This window comes from Heterocephalus glaber, unplaced genomic scaffold (genome assembly GCF_053883595.1).
Source record: "Heterocephalus glaber isolate CG9 unplaced genomic scaffold, H.glaber_assembly_v1.0 deba00001610, whole genome shotgun sequence".
NCBI classification, from domain to species: domain Eukaryota; kingdom Metazoa; phylum Chordata; class Mammalia; order Rodentia; family Bathyergidae; genus Heterocephalus; species Heterocephalus glaber.
The window spans coordinates 21,134,589-21,154,105 of record NW_028258381.1 but is presented as its reverse complement, the minus strand read 5'-3'; the positions used below and the strand labels follow the sequence as shown (position 1 = coordinate 21,154,105).

At 47.6% G+C, this 19,517-nt stretch overlaps 2 protein-coding genes and 1 pseudogene across 15 annotated transcripts in view; 1 reads left to right on the top strand and 2 right to left on the bottom strand.

The window, feature by feature from the left end:
- Positions 1–470: 470 nt before the first annotated feature.
- Positions 471–14,502, bottom strand: LOC101714938 (centrosomal protein of 57 kDa pseudogene; annotated as a pseudogene).
- LOC147822637 (uncharacterized) lies at positions 14,434–18,294 on the bottom strand. Its single transcript, XM_087196530.1, has 4 exons — positions 18,270–18,294; positions 16,364–17,322; positions 16,044–16,242; positions 14,434–14,706 (listed from the first exon to the last, which is right to left on the bottom strand). Exons 1-4 carry the CDS (start codon positions 18,292–18,294, stop codon positions 14,621–14,623), a joined length of 1,269 nt encoding a protein of 422 aa, XP_087052656.1. The 3' UTR covers positions 14,434–14,620.
- Positions 16,272–19,517, top strand: part of Gtf2i (general transcription factor IIi) — a 100,332-nt gene continuing 97,086 nt past the window's right edge. For 10 of the 14 annotated variants that reach the window (XM_021254359.2, XM_013070479.3, XM_087196199.1 and 7 more), the window contains exon 1: positions 16,468–16,606. The gene's annotated coding sequence lies outside the window, so the exon portion shown is untranslated. Of the gene's footprint in view, positions 16,607–19,517 lie in introns of all 14 variants that reach the window. The other 4 variants (XM_087196202.1, XM_087196200.1, XM_004840023.4 and 1 more) reach the window with 2 other exon arrangements.

Here is a 19,517-nt window from a genome sequence, read left to right as displayed (position 1 = left end):
CTTCTGCTTCTCTAGCTTCTGTTTCTCCAGCTGTGCTTGGGATTTTCCAACTTTAGCTATTTGGTTGGCTTTTGTTTCCATCTTTCCCACTAATGCTGCAGTTCATACTCTGCATTGTCTTTCAATGTTTGGTGAGTCCCTTCCGTATGTATAAGTTTTGCAAGCTGCTGGTGATCAAAGCTCATCTGACCAAAGTCATACGGTAAAGTCTGTGAGACTTCTGACAATTCTTTGTTTTTTATTTATTTATTTATTTTGGTACCAGGGATCGAACTGGGGTCCTTGCGCTTGCACAGCAGGTGAAAACACTGACCTAAATCCCCGGCCCAACAATTCTTTGTTTATGCTGCTGGAAGAGGGAGGTGTTGCTTACTTCTTATTTCTACTACCTCGTGAAGGTACTTTGTTTGCCAAAGGAATGTTGTTCACCACTCAATCATTGCACAAAACTTCACTATTTCATTGGGGCGAGTCATGCTGAACGTTAGCTACCACCATGTGGCCAGGACTAGTGGACTTTCAGCCACATGTGGCACATCACGCAAGTCTATAATGAGATTGTGCACCAAGACAGTTCCTAGGTCCTTTTTTTCTGGTGTTTTTGACTTCTTTTTTAAAAGTTTTCTTGCAGTGGGAGCATATGAAGTTGTTTCATCTTCTAAGGTAAGTCTCTTTGTTTCTAGATCAGTCTGCAACTCAGCTGCCTTAGCTTGTGTACATTTCCTGTTCTTCATGGAATTTTGCTTCCAATTCTTGCATTTTTTTTTTTTCCCCTGCAAGTGCCTGCCCCATGCTAAGTTTGTTATATTCGTGTTCCGGAAGATCCAGTTTTACAAGTTGACTGTGAACATGTGTTTGATCGTGTTGTTCTCTTTCTAGGGTCACCTGTTTCTCTAAGACGGATGTTCTCTCCATGTCTGTATGCTTTATATTCCACATGTATTCCAATTCTTTTCTAAAAGATTACATGTATTTTCTGCAGCTAGCAGCTGTGGCAGTTCTTGATTGTGCTTTGATTCTTCATTCTATGAATTCTCCCTTTCTTGTATCTGTTCATCTAGTGCTTTTTATATATTTAACTGTTTCTCAAGATGAAGTTTTCACACCTTCTTCTGCCTGAATCCTCTCAAGTTCCAAGTGTTGAATTTATCTTGGAGATTCCTGAAAGCAGAGAATATGGTTCTGCTATTGGTTTCTGGGTTGGCAAGGGTAGGCTTATTTGGGGAGCGTCATAGTTCACCATTAAGAAACGGTTTATCAGGCGGATGTGATCATACAGAGATGAAGAGCGCTGAACCGTATTTCCATTAGACTTTGATGGTTCAGCTCAGATAGTCGAGAACTGAGAATCGGAAGCCACAGCACCTTTTTCTGGCTGCCCAGCTGGGGCCTCCACTGACTCAGTTCGCTCTGCGTTCTTGAGCTCTTCTTCAGGATTCTAGAGCCACCCACCAGGGGTGACCCTAAGGGAAACCCCAGATGGAAGGGGACAGGGTGCTGCTACCAGGGTCACTTTCATCTCCACCACACACCCCCTGTGGGGAAACCCACGCTCAAAATTTTAAAAATTGGGGGGAACAGGGATTTAGCTCAGTGGTTCCGCCACCTGCCTCGCAAGCGCAAGGTCCTGAGTTAGATCCTCAGTACAAAAAAAAATTTTTTGAGACAGGGTCTCACTTTGTAGTTCAGGCTGGCCTCAAACTCCTGGTGATCCTCCTGTCTCAGGCTCCCAAGTGCTGGGATTACAGGCATGTACGTCCATTCCTGGCTCAAAATTTAAAAAATAAAAGGGCTGGGCATGTAGGTCAGTGCAAAGGCCTTGGGTTCAATTCCTGGTACCATCAAAAAAAAGAAAGAATTGGGGCAGGGATTTAGCTCAGTGGGTCCGCCACCTGTCTTGCTAGCGCAATGTCCCGAGTTCGATCCCCGGTACCAAAAAAAAAAAAAAAGACTAAAAAAAGAAAGAATTACCACTAATATACACACAGTAACATGAATGAACATTCAAAACAGTGGGCAGGGCCGTGGCTCAGCGGTGAGGAGTCCTGGAAAAGAGCGGAAGAAATCCGCAAAGAAGCCGAGTGAAATAAAGCTGGCACAATTGTAGACGGGGGTCAAGCAACGACAGCAAACAGACCGGTGCCACCGGGAACCAGTGCTTTACGGGTCAACCAGGAGAGCATCCGGAGCTCTCCAGAGGGCTGCCTTCCCCACACGGGGGCTGTGCGGGTGAACGCACTGAGAGCATGTGAGTTTGGTGCAGCGTCAGTGACGATCCTGGGCGACCTGCCCGGTCTGGGATCCAACCTAGAGCCCTGGAAACCGCAGTCCTCTGCCCCCTGAGCCACACCCTCCACTCGCTCCCTGTGTTCTTGAATACTTTTCCCAGCTCCTTCCCCAGTGGGTGGCGAGATTTGCCCGGAAGTGGAGCTGGAATGTTAGGCATCCTTGTCCAGCGGCACTGCGGCCCGAGCTGACCCCACAGCCTCTTCCTGCACCCGTGGGCTTCACAGCTCGGCTTGCTTGTCCTTCCTCTCTGCTGTCCAAGACCGGGCATGGAAGTCCCCTCGCCACCTCCTTTGGTCATGTGTCTCTCTCTTTTTGGGGGGTGCTGGGGATCAAACCCAGCGCCTCCACCCTGCTAAGGCACATGTTCTACCCCGAACTACAGCCCCAGCCTGGGCACCTAGGACAGCTGCCTGGTCTCCTCTCATGGCTACTTGTTTGCCACCTGACCTCCTACGAGTCTGAGAAGTCCTGAGGTTCAGGACAGGGCCCCTTTTGTCTCTGCATCCACAGAGTACCTGGCACCTAACTAGTTCCTTAAATCACAGCAAGGACATTGCTGGGACAGCTGCCAGGCACGGTGGCAGGGCCTCGACACACAGCATCCACTACATCCTCACAGTTTCCCTAAGAGATAGATGTTTTCTCATTTTCCAGGTGAGGAAAATGCAGCTCAGAGAGCTTAGGCATCCAGGTGTGGGATTATATGGCCAAAGTTCCACAGCACTCTGGGAGGCTGAGACAGGAGGATGGCAAGTTTGAGCCCAGCCTGGACAACTTCATGACTTAGTGAGATCCTGTCTCAAAATATAAAATAAAAAAGGACTGGGGCTGCAGCTCAGTGCAGAGCCGTGGGCTCAATCCCCAGTATGCAAAAAAAGAAAGAAAGAAAAGAAAAACAAAAAAGAAAAGAAAAGAGAGAAAGGGCATTTGGGGAATACTTTTCTAGGTGCCAAAGGCAGGCTGTGTTGGAGTGGAACCTTAACCTTCAAGCCTGAACTCTTGCTGGGTGTGGTGGTGCACACCTGTAATCCTAGCACTCAGGAGGCTGAAGCAGGAGGATAGCTGCAGGTTCCAGGCCAGCCTGGGCTACATGGTGAATTCAAGGTCAGCCTGAACTGCATACAGAGAACTTGCCTCAAAAAACAAAAATAAAGGGCTGGGATTTAGCTCAGTGGTTCCATCCCCTGCCTCACAAGTGCAAGGACTGGAGTTTGATCCCTGGTACCGGAAAAAACAAACAAACAAAAAAACCCAAACAAAAACCAGAAACAAAATAAGCAGAAGTCTGAACTCTTTACATTCACTCATTCAATCAACAAACCCAAGTGCCTACCCTTTACCAGGCACTCTTCTATGGGACAATGAATGAGGCTCTCTCCCTGCCCTCACAGAGCTCATGCAGGAGGGAAGCCCACACATGGGGGCTTTGTTCAGAACCCAGTGGATTCACTGTTGAACTCTACCTGAACTTCAAGGAAAATCTAACACCAATACTCTTCAAGCTCTTTAATGAAACTGAAAGGAAGGGAGAACTCCCAAAGCCATTCTGGAAGTCAGCATTACCCTGATTCCAAAACCAGACAAGGACCCAACTTGAAAACTACAGGCCAATCTCTTAATGAATATAGTCAAAAAATCCTCAACAAGATACCGGCAAACAGAATCCAACACATCATCAAAAAAAGTTCATATGTCATGACCACATAGGCTTCATCCCAGGAATGCAGGGATGGTTCAACATACTCAAATCAGTAAATGTAATCCAGCGTATAAACAGAGGCAAGGACAAAAATCACATGATCATCTCAACAGATTCAGAAAAAGTCTCTGATAGAATCTAACATCCATTCATGATTTTAAAAACCCTGAAGAAAATAAGTACGGAAGGACCTTATGTCAGTCTGATAAAGCCATTCATGACAATCCTACTGCCAACTTCATATTAAATGGAGAAAAACTAAAAGCTTTCTCTTTAAAATCAGGAACAATGGGGCCAGGGATTTAGCTCAGTGGTTCCGCTGCCTGCCTTGCAAGCATAAGGACCTGAGTTCGATCCCTGGTACCAAAAAAAAAAAAAAAAAAATCAGGAACAAGTCAAGGATACCCACTATTACCACTCTTGTTCAACACAGTACACGAAACATTAGCCAGAGCAATCCAATCAGGCCAGAGAAAGAGAGAAGGGATTGATATAGCAAAGGAAGAAGTCGAATTATTATTTGCAGGTAGCATGATCCTCTACTTACAGGACCCAAAAAGCCCTGCCAAAATACTGTTAGAACTGATAAACAAATTTAGCAAAGTGGCAGGACACAAAGTAAATACACAAAAATTAATAGCATTCCTGTACACTAATAATGAACTCACTGAGAAAGAAGTTATAATAGCTTTTAAAAAATTAAATACTTAGGAATCAGCCTAACTAAGGAAGTGAAAGCCTTTACAAAACAAAACAAAACTATAGTATTCTGAAAAAAAGAGACTGAGGAAGACATCAGAAAATGGAAAGTAGGGGCTGGGGATTTAGCTCAGTGGTTCTGGTGCCTGCCTGGAAAGTGCAAGGTCCTGAGTTCGATCCCTGGGATTTTGCTCAGTGCCACTGCACCTGCCTCAAAAACTCAGGGTCCTGAGTTCGATCCCCATACCTAAATAAATAAATATTCTTTTGAAAAAACACTTCTGCACGGCAAAGGAAACAACTCAGGCAATGAAGAACCAACCTACAGAATGGGAAACAATTTTGCCAGCTATTCCTCAGACAGAGGACTAATACCTAGAATATATAAAGAACTCAAAAAAATTAGCCCCTCAAGAATAAAAGACCCTGGGGCCGAGAATTTAGCTCAGTGGTTCTGCCGTCTGCCTTGAAAAGCACAAGGTCTCAAGTTCGATCCCCGGTACCAAAAAAAAAAAAAAGAAGAAGAAGAAGAATAAAAGGCCCAGTCAAAAATGGGCAACTGAAATGAATAGGCACTTCTCGAAAAAACAAGTACAGATGCCCAATAAGTACATAAAAAACTGTTCAGGCCAGGAATGTGACTCTTCTCCATCGTTGGCGGGAATGTGAACTAGTACAACCACTGTGGAAATTAGTATGGAGATTCCTCAAAGAACCAAAACTAGAAGTTCCATTCTGACCCTCTCCCGGGCATCGTCCCAAAGGAGCCGAAGACGTCACAGTGCAGTGATCCGGCGTGCTTGCCTTTGAGCTGCACCGCTGGGATGATGAGGTACAGCTGATTGCTGCTGGGGGTCCTGGTGGGAAGAGGGGGACACGGAGTGTGGCGGCGGCGGGGGTGGGTGGGTGGGTAATCTCTTCCTGCCCCTCCTCCTCTCTGCTTCCTGCCACCGCCAAGAAGGGACTTTTCCTCTGCGATGTTGGGTTTTGTGTCTCAGCCATGAGAAAGTGACACGAACCCAGGGCCTCTCACATGCTAGGCGAGTGCTGTACCACTGAGCAACACTACCACCCCCTTAGAATATTAATATTAAGGTGCCGAAGAGATCGGAATATGCTACCCCCAAATGGACCAGGTTGGCGGAAGGATTATTTGGAGTGAAAGGCATCTGAGGAAAAGGGTGGTACAAGCAAAGCTTTCTGCCCTGGCTCTATTTGCATAAGAGTGGGATTTAAACGGAAGGATGGAGGCGCCCGTGCATGCTCACATCCACACTCCAGGAAGGACAAAGGTCGCTCCCAGAGTATGGCTTTAACCTTATCAGCCTGCAGCTGGCACCGGAGGCATGGACACAAGCTGCCCCAGCAGCCTTTATGTACTGCTTTTGTACTCGCCTTCCCACAATGTGCAGTTCCTAGTGACTCAAAAGTCCTTTTTTTCCTTGTCCTGTAAGTTCTCTAACGTATTGTTTTTATGGAAGATGGTATCTAAGCCTGAATTCTAAGCTATCTCTTTGAGAGTCACCCTTTTACCCATTTATATGGGAGATGCCACTCAACTTACTTCTTTTCTCTTGGTAATTTGTCCTTTGTTTTTGGTTTTTGGTTTTTCTCTTAAATTCTTTTATTGGTACATTTTAGGTATACAGTACATTTACATTCATCATTGGGAACTTGTACCTTTTGTTTGTTTGTTTGTTTTTTTGTTGTTGTTGTTTTGGGTTTTTTGGTACTGGGGATTGAACTCAGGACCTTGCGCTTTCGAGGTAGGCGGAGGAACCACTGAGCTAAATCCCTGGCCCTTGTTTTGTTTTTTGAGAAAGTTTCACACTATGCGCTATGCAGTTCAGGCTGGCCTTGAACTCACGGGGATCCTCTGCCTCAGCTTCCCATATGCTAGGATCACAGGTGTGTGCCGCCATGCCCAGCTCTTTGTCCTGTGTTATAGGTGTCCCTGGTAAGAACTCTGGAAAGTAAAGGGGAAATGATCTCTTCTACAATGTCACTACGACCCAAAGTAATACACAGCTTTGGCATGATTGCTAACAAAGTTCCAATAGTAAACAAAGCTTTTTTTTTTTGGTACTGGGGATTGAACTCGGGACCTTGCACTTGTGAGGCAGGCGGCAGAACCACTGAGCTAAACCCCTGGCCCCAAAGGTCCAATAGTAGAGCTGGGCATGTAGCTCAGTGGCAGAGCACTTGCCTAGCATGTGTAGGCCCTGGGTTCCATCCCCAGCACCAGGGAAAAAGCAATCCCAAAAGCATCTTTACAGAGATAGAAGATACCATCCCCAAACTGACATGGAATCTCAAGCAACTCTTGCCGGGCATGGTGGTGCACGCCTGTGATCCCAACACTCGGAGGCTGAGGCAGGAGGATGTGGGCAATTTATTGATTTAGGAAGATGCTGTCTCAAAATTTAAAAATCTAAACAAGGGGTGGGGATGTAGCTAGGTGTAAAGGGCTAAGTTCAATTCCCAAAACTGCATTGAAGAAAAAAAGGAAGTTCTGAAACATGCTATAGCTAAGTGAAATAAGGCAGACATAAAAAGACAAAAACATATTGAGTGCCTGATTCCACTGCTATGCTGGAATAGGCAAACCTAGAGACACAGAAAGTAGAACAGAGGTTAATAGGTGTTGGGGGAGAGGGGAGTAGGGTGTTTATTGCTTAACAGGTACAGAGGTGTTTTTTGGTTTTTGTTTTCTTTCACCAGTACTGGGGCTCGAACTCTGGACCTTGCACCTGCCAAGCAGGTGTGGTGCCACTGAGCTAAATCCCCAGCCCCAGAGGTTTTTTCGGAATGATGAAAAAGTCCTGCAAATAATGGTGATGGTTGCACAATAGTTTTAATCCCACTGAATTGTACGGGTAAAACATAGTTATATCCATCACGTGTCACATGACTATTGAAATTGAAATTTAAAAAAATTTGGCCTATGTGGAGTCTACTAGTTAATTAGAATTTTTTTCTCCAGACCACTATCACTATTTGTTCAATATTAGTTTTGAAATGTTTTCTAAAACAAATCACATCTTCTGATGTCTTGTTAATGCTTGAGTTTTTTTTTTTTTTTTTTTTTTTTTGGTCTTTGGGCTTGCGTAGCAGGCGGCGAAACCACTGAGCTAAATCCCTGGCCCCATGCTTGAGATTTTTAAAAAATTACATGGAAAAATGTTTAAGTACTTTTCAGTTTTGCTTTGGTTGAGTTCTATTATATTTCAATATTATTATAGTTTTTTTCCCTTGCAAAAAAATGCATTTTTGTATTTCATGTATAAGCTTCTGAATATTATGTCATTAAAACTTGAAAATGTTCCTTCTCCAAAGCCACTCATATCACAAAGCATAAAATAATTGTCATAAAAGCTTTAAAAAAACTTTCAAATTAATTTTGACTACATATTTATGTAAACCTCCTTTATTCTTAGAATGTGAGTGAGTGACATTGTCTGGTTATGAAATAGAAAAAATTTTAAATGTAATTTTCAGTAATTAAAAGATGATTTCATTAAAAAAAAACCCATAGTTATAATGGCTAGGTAGGGTGGTACATGTCTGTAATCCCAGCATTCAGGAGGCTGAGGCAAGAGATTTGGGACCCAGCCAGTCCCCAGAGATGGTCCAAAGCAGAAAGGCCAGGGAAAGGTTCTCGAGAAGCCACCCTAAGAGGACAGCCTGGGTCTCTAGGAAAACACTGGAGAGAGATTATGGAGAAATCTTGGTGCAGGAGTAGTGTGGGAGTAATTGTGTGTGTGTGTGTGTGTGTGTGTGCGAGTGTGCTAGTTCTTGGGGTGGGGGACGCTTTTCTCACCACTGATTTTTAAAACTTAGAAGCTACAAAACAAAAACTATAAATTTGACTATGTAAAAATGGAACTTCAGGGCCGGGGATTTAGCTCAGTGGTGTCAAGCCTGCCTTGCAAGTGCGAAGTCCTGAGTTTGATCCCCGGTACCAAAAACAAAACACCACCCCCCAATATATATGTATAAAAATCAACAGTACCCACCAAAGTGCCACTAAAAAAAGTCAAATGCATCAGTGGGAGCATCATGTAGGGGCCACAGCAAGATGGGAAATCTCTTCTTTGTTTTTTTTTGGGGGGGGATCTCTTCTTTGGTCTCAGATATTACAGCATTTTTAGCCTGAGGGTTGGAGGCAGCTAGAGGTGCGCTTTGATGGTAGTTCCAAGAAGTTCATTTATTTATTTAGTTGCAGCACTAGAGTGTTTTTGCTTTTGTTTTTTGAGAAAGGGTTGCGCTCTATAATTTAGGCTGGTCTTGAACTCACTGTGTAGCCCAGGCTGGCCTCCAACTCATGGCAATTCTCCTGTCTCACCCTCCTGAGTGCTAGGGTTACAGGCATGAGCCACCACACCCAGCTAGTACTGGGGTTTGAACCCAGAGCCTTGTGTGCACTGCACATGGCTTCTACCACTGAGCTCCATCCTGTCCTTTTTTCAACTTTCTTTTCTTTCTTTTCTTTGTGTGTGTGTGTTTTAAAACAGGGTCTCATTCAAGGTGACCTTGAACTTACTATGTAGCTGGCTTCATATTCATGGCAATCCTCATGCTTCAACCTCCCAACTGCTGTGATTACAGGCATGTGCCACTGCGCCCAGCTCAAATTCCATTTTGTGTGTGTTTTCGGGGTTTTTTTGTTGTTTTTTTTTTGGTACCGGCGATCGAACTCGGGACCTTGCGCTTGCGAGGCAGGTGCCGGAACCACTTCAAATTCCATTTTGTGACAGGGTCTTACTAAGTTGCCGGGGCTGGCGGGCTCTGAGGAACGTATCTATCAGTCGGGAGAACTTTGGGCGAGACGCAAGAGTGAAGCTAACTGGCTCTGACCACACGCAGGATCTTTAACACAGGTGCACTTCTTCAGAGGACATCAGTTCCCAAACGCAAGTGTCTAAGAAAGATAGGAAAAGCTACTCGACTCCTCTCGTCATTCGTGCGCACATCAGGACCCTGTGAGTTGTCACTTTCCCCGGCCGTGAGCAGGTGCGGGAGGAAGTGGGCACGTTCACGCCCTGCTCCTGGTACTCATGCGCAGTGGGGAATCTTTCGGGGTCGGGCAAAGCGGCAGCGAGTGTCAACATTTTAGGTACACAGAAGCTTTCAAGTGCTAAGTCTGCTGCGAAGAATGTGGTTCAAAGATAGAAAAGCAACCCAAGGCACCTGACGTTTCAAAAATACAAGAAACAAACAGCCACGGGGGTGCAGGGGTAAATCGGTGGGAGAGAGCTTGCCGGGCAGGCAGGAGGCTCCCATTTCCATCCCAGCAGCATGAAAGAGAAGAAGAGGAAGAAATAAAGGGAAAGCAAGCGAGAACAGGAGTGTCCATTTCTAGGGGACTGATTAGAATACGCATAATATGGGCCTGGCGTGGTGGCTCACGCTTGTCATCCCAGCACTTGGGAGGCTGAGACAGAAGGATCAAAGTCCCAGGCCAGCCTGGGTACACAGTGAGCGTAAGGCTGGCCTAGACTGCATAGGGAGACCCTGTCTCAAAAAAAACCAAACCCAAAAAACAAAAAACATAGTGTAATCTCATTTGCATAATTTTATATATTTGTTTATCTTTGTGATACTGGGGATTGAACCCAGAGCCTTCTCCCTCAATTACAAACCCAGCCTTTTAAATTTTATTTTATTTTTATTTTGAGACAGAGTCTTGCTGAGTTGTGAAGTTGCCCAGAATGGCCTCAAACTTGCAATCTTCCTGCCTCAGCCTCCCAGAGTGCTGCGATTATATGTGTGAGCCAACATACCCATCTTTCTATAGCTTTTTGTCTTTCTGTTCCCCACTGAGGTATCACTGTGATGCCCATGCTGGTCTCCAACTCCTGGGCTCAAACGCTTCTCCTGCCTCAGCCTCTGGAATAGCTCGGACTACAGGTGCACACAGGGGCAACATACTTCTAACGGATGTGTATGCACCAATCTAGGTGTCAGTTTTTTCTTCTGGAAGATCTTTGTCTACAGGTACTAGAGAGCTAAGAGTCTCCTTCATTTTTATTATATTACTTTTTTTCAGTACTGGGGATAGAACTCTGGGCCTCCCAAATGCTAGATAAGGACTTGACCAATAATAAGGACTTGGCCTTATACTGATGTTCTTTTAATTTTTATTTTTTGAGTCAGGGTCTCACTATGTTCAACCTGGCCTTGAACTCACTATGTAGCCCAAGCAGGCCTTGAACTCGCAGCAATCCTCCTGCCTCAGCCTCCTCCCTACTGCTGAGATTGCAGGCAGGCATGCACCACCATGCCTGGCTAGCTCTTTTAAAGTTTTATTCATCCATATATATATATATATATATTTTTTAAATTTATTTATTTTTTAAATTTTGTGTGACAGGGTCTCATTATGTAGTTCAGCCTGGCCTTGTACTCACTATGCAGCCCAGGCTGGCCTCAAACTCATGGCAATCTTCCTGCCTCAGCCTCCTGAGTGTTGGAGTTACAGGTGTGTACCACCAAGCCTAGCCATCCTTTAACATTTATTGTAAATGCTACTTCTTCCATGAAAAACTTCCTGCTTTATCTCCAACGTCTTCATATATATATAAATTCTATCTATCTATCATCTGTCTATCTCTGAAATTCTCTGAAGAAGCTGCATTTAAAGATCCCACACTTAGAAGTCTGAAGCAGGATGATCCCAAGTTCAAGTTGCACCTAGTGATTTAAAATAAATTTTAAAAAGGGCTGGCAGTATATCTCAGTGTATCTTTAGTACTGATAAGAAAAAGAAAGCTAGGGGGAGGGGATTTAGCTCAGTGGTTCCGTTGCCTGCCTCGAAAGCCATGGTCCGGAGTTCGATCCCAGGTACGGTACCAAAAAAAAAAAAAAAAAAAAAAAAAGCTGGGCATATGTAGCATCACATGCCTGTAATCCCAGCAACCCAGAGGAGGCGAGGCAGGAAGATCCCAGTGAGTTCAAGGCCAGCCTGAACTACTAGCAAGAAACAAAAATAGAAATAAAAGATCCTGCAGACTGCTTGACCATGGCAGACCAGAAGATTCTAACTGAGGAGATGGAATGCTGTGGATCCAAGCTGAAATTATCTTGGGCTATCTGAGGCCCTTTAATGGCCAATTACCTTAACTTTCACATCTGACCTGACACTGTCCCATAAACTTCTGGATAAACACCTCTGGCCTCCACCAGCCCTGGAGCTAAAAATGCTGTCAGATAACATCTGACTATAGAGATTTCCCCAGGTGACCTGGCCACTACCTGAAGTTCCTGCTAATGGATTTAACAAATGTATTGATTTATGACCTTTTGTCTGTGGCTATAAAAGCTCATTTATGTCAACTGTTCCATGGGGAAACAGGGTAAATGTGCCATTAAGGGTGACATGAATCTGTGTTCCCAGGCCATGGTTATGCATATCTGGCTCAGAATAAGCAATTTCTGTATTTCCTGTAAGGCAGTCATTATTTCATTCAGACAATATCAACTGATTTAATGACCGAAGAGCTGGGGATCAAACCCAGTGTCACACAGGCTAGGCCAGAGCTCTATCCCCTGTTGCTGAGCCACATTCCCAGTCTCTTATCTCCTGGCCCCTTATCTCCTTCCTTGAGCCATCTTATCACATTTACCTGAGCCTATACTCCCTCCCTTATCACTGCTGCCTGCATGATATGGCTTAGCCTACAAATAGACTGTAGTAGTTAGGAACCACTGACCAGCTGCGGTAGAGCACACCTGTGATCCCAGCCCTCCAGGAGCCTGAGGCAGGACGACTGCAAGTTCAAGCCCAGTGTGGGTAATTTAGCAATTTAGCAAGCCCTGTCTCAAAATTTAAAAAATAAGAAAGAGCGGGGATGTAGTTTATTGTGAAGGCCCTGGGTTCTATTGCCAGTACTGAAAAAGAAAATCAAATAAATTAATAAATAAAAGAACTGAAGCTTTAGGGGCTGGAAATGTGGTTCTGAGGTAGAGTGATTGCCTAGCGTTTGAGACCCTGGGTTTGGGCCCTAGCACTGCAAGAAAAACAAAAACAAACCCTGGTTTTGGATGCAGGCTTGGATTAGGATAAGGCTTTACCCTCTGTGGCTCCTGGGCTGTCACCTACCCTTTCAAGCCCTGGCAGCAGGTAGGGAGGCTCCGGCTCTGGATACTTCCCACAGGGATTGCCCCAAAGCCGTCAAGCCTTGAGCATGCGCATGCGCGGAGGGAGTGTGAGGTAAATTCTCCACTGCTGTTTTGTATTACTATCTGGGATAAAGGGATATCCCCGCTCTCCTGGACTGGGGAGGCCTCAGATGCTCCCCCATTGCTCTCCAGAGACCCTCGCCTTCCTCCATTGTCTTAGGGCCAATCTGTGTTCATCTGGGATTGGTTGCTCCATGTGCTGGGATGTCCCTGCCAGCTCCTCCCAGGCTAAGGTCTGTGAGCCTGTGGAAGTATTTGACCTCCTAAAGGTGGGCTGATTACCCATCTGAAGAGCATCATTATTATTACCACTATTATTTTCTTCTCCTCCCCTTATCCATTGTCCAAGAATTCCCTTTATTGTTACCTGAAAACTTTTCCAAGTGTATCCACTTTAAAAGAATAAATATATTCAGACGAGGTGGCCATGGCCTGTAATCCCAGCACTCAGGAAAATAGAGGGAGGAGGATCGCTGTGAGTTTGAGGCCACCCTGGGCTACACAGTGAGATCAAGGCCAGCCTGGACTATAAAGTAAGACCCCGGAAAAGAGCTAGATGTGGGAGATACTTGCTAGTAATCCCAGCTACTTTGGAGGCTAAGGCAGGAGGATCATAAGTTTGAGCCTTGTCTTGGAAATTTAATGATTTAGGGTGACTCTTTCAAAATTAAAATTAAAAAGAGCTGAGGGCTGGGGATTTAGCTCAGTGGTTCTGGCGCCTGCCGCGCAAGAGCAAGGTCCCAAGTTCGAGCCTCGGGTACAAAAAAAAAAAGTATCTTGGAGCCGGGGATTTAGCTCAGTGGTTTCACTGCCTGCTGAGCAAGCGCAAGGACCCGAGTTCAATCCCCGGTATAAAAAAATATATATATGTGTATGTGTATATATATATATATATATATATATATATATATAGTATCTTATACATTTACATTTAGAGACAGTATGTAGCCCAGGCTGCACTCCAATTCTTGGTGGTTTTTTTTTTGGTACCGGGGATCGAACTCACAACCTTGCTCTTGCGAGGCAGATGGCAGCACGTCTGAGCTAAATCACCGGCCCCCGTGCACTCCAATTCTTGATCCTCCTGCCTCAGCCTCCCAGAGTGCTCTGATTACAGGTGTGCCCCAGGACACTGAGCTTTCCATGGTTTTAAAATTGTCATGACTAGCTTCATGAAATCTCAAGGTGTCCTGCACCATCGCACCCTGGACAGGAATCATTTCTTCGAGCAGCATCTCCAACCTGTGCGTTCACCTCCCCTCTAGTCACCACTGAGGCCGGCGCTCTGTAAGCCTATTTTACTTGATAGGGACCTTAAAACTCAAAAGTAGCAGTGCTGGCCATTTGGAAATGCCAAAGAGAAGCCGGAAAGTGCTTCCTTTAAGTGAAAAGGTGAAGGTTCTTGACATAATAAGGAAGGAACAAAAATCATACGCTGAGGTTGCTAAGATCTATGGTAAGAACGAATCTTCTATCCGCGAAATTGTGAAGAAGGAAAAGGAAATCCGTGCTAGCTTTGCAGTTGCTCCCCAGAACGCCAAAGTCACTGCCACGGTGCGGGATAAATGCTTAGTGAAGGTGGAGAAGGCGCTGAGCCTGTGGGCGGAGGACATGAGCAGGCGGCGCGTTCCCATCGACGGCAGCGCGCTGCGTCAGAAAGCCCTGAGTTTGTATGCCGACTTCAGGAGGGCTTCCCCCGAGCGGGGCTGCGGCGTTCACGAGAGAAGGCCGTTCACTGCGAGCAAGGGATGGTTACACAGATTCAGGCACAGGTTTGGACTGAAAAACACCAAAGTTCCTGGAGAGGCCGCATCTGCCCATGAAGAACCTGCTGCCGCCTATCAGGGAGAGCGAGAAAAGTTGGTTAAGGAGGATGCCATAACTTATTACAGTAGTTTATAACTATTCAGTTTTACTATTGTCATTCTCTTATTGTGCTTAATTTATAAACTCTCACAACCGTGTATAAGAAAGGTAACGTTCGTGGCGGGCATCTCCTGCCAGGAAATCTGGGTGCCAAAAAAACGTTCTTAAAACTTAATGTATGGCTCTGGACAGTCGAGAAAGTTTCGTCACAATGGAATTAGGCAAGAACAAAATGACTAAATGATTATGGGGGAAATCCTAAAAATGTAGGAGGCTTCTGTAATCAGATTGCCTTCCAGGGATCTTTCTGTCACATAAATCCAACATGGAGATTGTGGACCAGGCTGTAAGGGTGCAGTCTATGCAAGAAAATAGGTGGAGAATGCCAGTCCGTGCACCCAAATTCAAAGGCAGGGCTTTGGATTTACATCAAAAAGACTAGCTACTCGGAAAGTTTCTAGCGAGCGACAAAGAGACTTGGAAGCTGCAAAAAAGCCTTGTGGTCGCCACCTACCGAGTAGCAGTGGGTGGGGGAGGGCGGATGGCCTGGCCCAAAACGCCAGCCCCGGTGGTGGGGTGGAAACCAAACCAAAACAAAAATCTCAAAATCACTCAATTTTATGCTTTACATGAACATAAAAAAAACTAGATTCACGTTTTTTAAAAAAAAAACTTTTGAGTTTAACTCAAAAAGGTCGCACATTTTCGAAATTCACTGAGCTCATCAAAGTTGAGAAAGCAAAACAAAACAAAACAAAAACAACCCAATAATAATGGGACAAGGGAAGGGTTTTGAGTTAAATTGCTTAGCGGCTGACAGCACAAACACCGGCCACGAGTCGGATTTTCTGCTCCTACACATGGCTTTTCAACTTTTCCTTCTAAAGGCTGTGTGAGACAGAGGGTGGGCAAAGAGGGGGGACGGGAGAGAGGAATAGGAATCTCCTGATTCCTTCGTCTAGTCCCCAAGTTGGGGATGCTTTTGAGTCAAGCTGTGCAAACATCGACAGATTTCTTTGTGTCGGGGGAGGGGGGTTGCAGGGAGGACAGAATCCCTTTGCGGAGCACAGAGGGCGACAGGGCGCCCGGGGCTCCCCAGCCTTTTGTAGTGTCCTGGCCTCGCCATTTGCGAGGAATCACGGTGCAAGAGTTAGACGGGGCCTTGCACCGCGGCTGGGGCGGGCTGGACCGCTGTGAGAAGGACGCTGGAGCCACCGCTGGTCTACATTTCCGTTCCTGCACCCCCAGCTCCCCTCCCCCACCCGGACGGCCGTGCAGGCCCCAGGTGCAGCCATGTTCTTGCTCCCACCATCCGCTCCTCCATTGACAGTCCTTGCTGGAGAGGGCCGGGCGCCTCGGCGCTCGCCTCGTCCTCGAGCAGCGGGGCTCGCCGTCGCGTGGCATTCTGGAGGTAGTAGTCCGCTGGCCCCTATTGCCTCGCTGGCGGGGACCAATTGGGAACTACAATTCCCGGTGGGCGGTGCTGCGGAAGCGCATGCGCAGCGCGCCTTCGAAGAACAAAAAAAAAAAAAAAAAAGAGGAGGAGGGTAAGGGAGACAACCTCGGAGAGCAGAGAAAAGGGGCCACCGGTCGCCCCCCCCCCCCGTTTCCCCGCACGCGCTTCCTAACCGCGGTTATCGCGGTCTCTCCCCTCTGTCCCTCTCGAGCGGATTCAAGCCCGGAGCGAGGCCCTGCTGGGGCGGCCATGCAGCGGTGACAGGAGCGCGGCCGAGACTCACGGGCCCCTCGCCCCCCTCCCGCTAGCCAGCTCGCCCGGGTCGAGGCTTCTCCGCAGCGGCCGCAGCGTGCGTGGCCCCTCTCGCTTCCCGTCGGCTCCCCGGCCCCGCGCTGTCCGGAGGCGGCTGCACTCGGGTAAGTCCCTCTCGCCTCAGCCCCGTGCTCCCCGCCCCCGCCTCGGGTGCCACGGCGAGCGGGGCTTTTATGGGAGGCTTTGCCCCCGCTGAGGCCTGCATGGAAGCGGGATGTGTGCGCCGAGGCCAGCCGCGCGCGTGGAGGTGGGGGGACTTCGAAGTGAGCGGTCCGCGGGCGGCCTGGAGGTGCCCCCCACCCACCAAAGCCGGGCGTCCCGGGGGCCCCCCGCCGGCCTTGGCAGCCGGCGCGACGAGGCGTGGGGGTGGGGCGGTCGCGGGGGACGACAGTTGCACGCGCGCGCCGGGTGCGCGTGGGGGGAGGGGCGCGCGCGCCGGCCGGCCGGCGTGTCTGGGCGCGGGAGCGGGGGGGGGGCTGTGCCTCGCGTGTGCGGTCCCGCGCGTGTGCGAGCCCGCGGGCTGAGCTGATTGGCCGGCACAGCGGTGCGGGGGCGCGCGCGGTGCCAGGCCCGAGCCGTGGGGTCGCGCTCGTCGAGTGTATCTGGGGCTCCTGCGCCTGGGCAGCAGACGCGCCGGATTGGTTAGCGGGCGCGGGGGCGGTGCCGCGTTGCTTGGTAACTGCGGCCGGGGGCGGGCCGTGGGGGGGCGGGAGCTGGCGGGCGGACTGAGGAACGCCTGCGTCCCTCCTGGTTCCCAGGTGGAGCCCGCAGTGGGCTTTGTCCCGGGTCGGCGCTCCGCGCCAGCCCCGCGGGGATTGTTCTTTTTTTGGGAGGTGGAAATAAACACAATGACCGGAAGGAAGGTTTCAGCCCTCAGGCCATGAGAATAAGCGGTCTGGGTTCAGCCGGCACCCAGACGGCGAGGTTAGGAGGAGGAAAGAAAAAAAAAAAAAAGCAAAAATGGCACTGTCCTTTTACTTTCTCTAATTTAAGTTTGGTCTTTTAATGAAGGGCATTCCTCAGCCCCTCCAGCGTCTTGGTTTCGCACACTTTCGAGGTTGAGTGTGCAGATGTAGGATCCTGTGGGATTTATACCCACTCCTGTATTTAAGGGGTGCGCCTCTCCAAAATGCAGTTTCGCTGCAGACAGTGTGTCGATGGGCCCGCGGGGCAGGCCGGTGGTGCCTGGGCGTTCGGAGCACACCAGGGAAAGTTAGCCGCAAGTGAGAAGGCGCGGGCTGCGCGCCCTGCGGCGGTGTTGCCTCTGGCTCTCTCTCGTGTGCCTGCTTCTTGCATCTTGGATTCCACCCTCTCTGCTGCGATGCTTTTCTACGTTGGGGTGATGTTCCCATGCAGTCACTTCTGTGAGGTCTCATAGGTTGTGGGCGCAGGAGTTTTTGTTTCTTAGGGTCCCCGTGAACCTGTTGGCCGCTCCACTCCACGGTGGGTGTTGGGTAGTGCCTTGGAAAGCACCTCTGGGCTGTTCACTTGGTACTGACTTCCGGAGGGACAAGCACGGCTTCCTTTGTTTTTCCCCTTGGCTCTCCCAGTCTGCCACCGGCACAGGGCCTGGTACACAGTTCTAGCCACAGCTAATGTCTGTGGTTTTTTGTGGCAGACATGGTTCTTGCACACTTACATTTGATTTTTTCTTTGGTTTTTTTTTTTCATTTTTTTGAGACAGTCTCACTGTCTTCCAAGTTGGCCTTGAACTTGGCTTTGTGCTCAGGCTGGCCTTGAACCCTCATGCCTCAGCCTCTGGAGTGCCGGCATTATAGGCGTTCGCCACCATGCCGGAGATTTCTTAACATTCGTGACCCCGACGTTCCATTTTCTAGTGAGGAACAATCCTAGGGAAGTTGGATAATTTGCTCAGGTGAACCTGGGATCTGTGGCTGATGACACCCATCCTGTGGTTCTCGGGCTGGTGGGTGCTTTGCCCCCCCGGAAGGTAAGCGCGTTTAAACACGGGTGCCAGCCCTGCGCAGGTCCGGAGACGGGTCTGCAGGTCGAGGGTGGACCCGGAAGCTTGCTTTTCTCGTGTTGGCTGCAGCTCCCAGCTCGTAGAAGAACCATTCACAATGGTGCAGAGTTGAGTGAGGGACTTATATTCTAGGTGTTTGCTTTTGATTACTTTGAAACTAGATTTTAACCAAAAAGCAAATCGAACTGCTTACTGTAGAGTGCTTGGAAAACTGGTTGAGGGTTTAAACATTGTCTGTTATGATTACAAAATCTAATTAACCTCCAGTTTCAAAAGGGGTCATGGATTTAAGTGCAGAACTGAGTTGCAAATCTAAATAATGTTGACTTTCCACTGTCATTCATTTATAAATGTATTCTGGGCACAGATGCCTTTTTAATGTTTTCTTTGTTGGTGCTGAAGTCTTGGGTCTTCTGCATAAGGCATTTTTTATCTTCTCCCAGGGGTGCCTTTCTTCAGCCCTCCAGAGTCAGGTTTGGGAGTAAGGGCCAGGGCTTGGCAGTTACACTCTGTAAAAATCATCTGAGGTGCTGAAGGTATTGATAGCTCTTTTCCCTGTCGTTTTCTGATGAGAATTTATGAAATTTGACTCTATTTTTTATGTTTGTGCTTTACTTTTTATTTTTATTATGCATGTCTGCAGTACATAATGATGACATCCATGGTGGGGAATTGGCACAGGTACTGGACACATCTTAATTTCTTTTTCCTTCTTCCCCTCCCCTCCTATCTTGATATTCTTCATCTCTCCAACCTTTACTATTTTTCTTGTGTACTTTACTGGCACTCCATCACTGCAGGGTTGTTGTTTTTTTTTTCCTTTGTTTCTAAGGTACTTGTCTTAGTATTTGTTACTTTTTTTTGTTTTTGAGACAGGGTCTCCCTGTGTAGGTGAGGCTGTCCTTGAACTCACTGTGTAGCCCAGGCTGGCCTCCAGGGATCCTCCTGCCTCAGTATTTGTTACTGCATTACTCATTTCCTTCTTTTAAACCACTTTGGCCTAGTAAGAAAGTGAGAGAAAGTTTGATGTA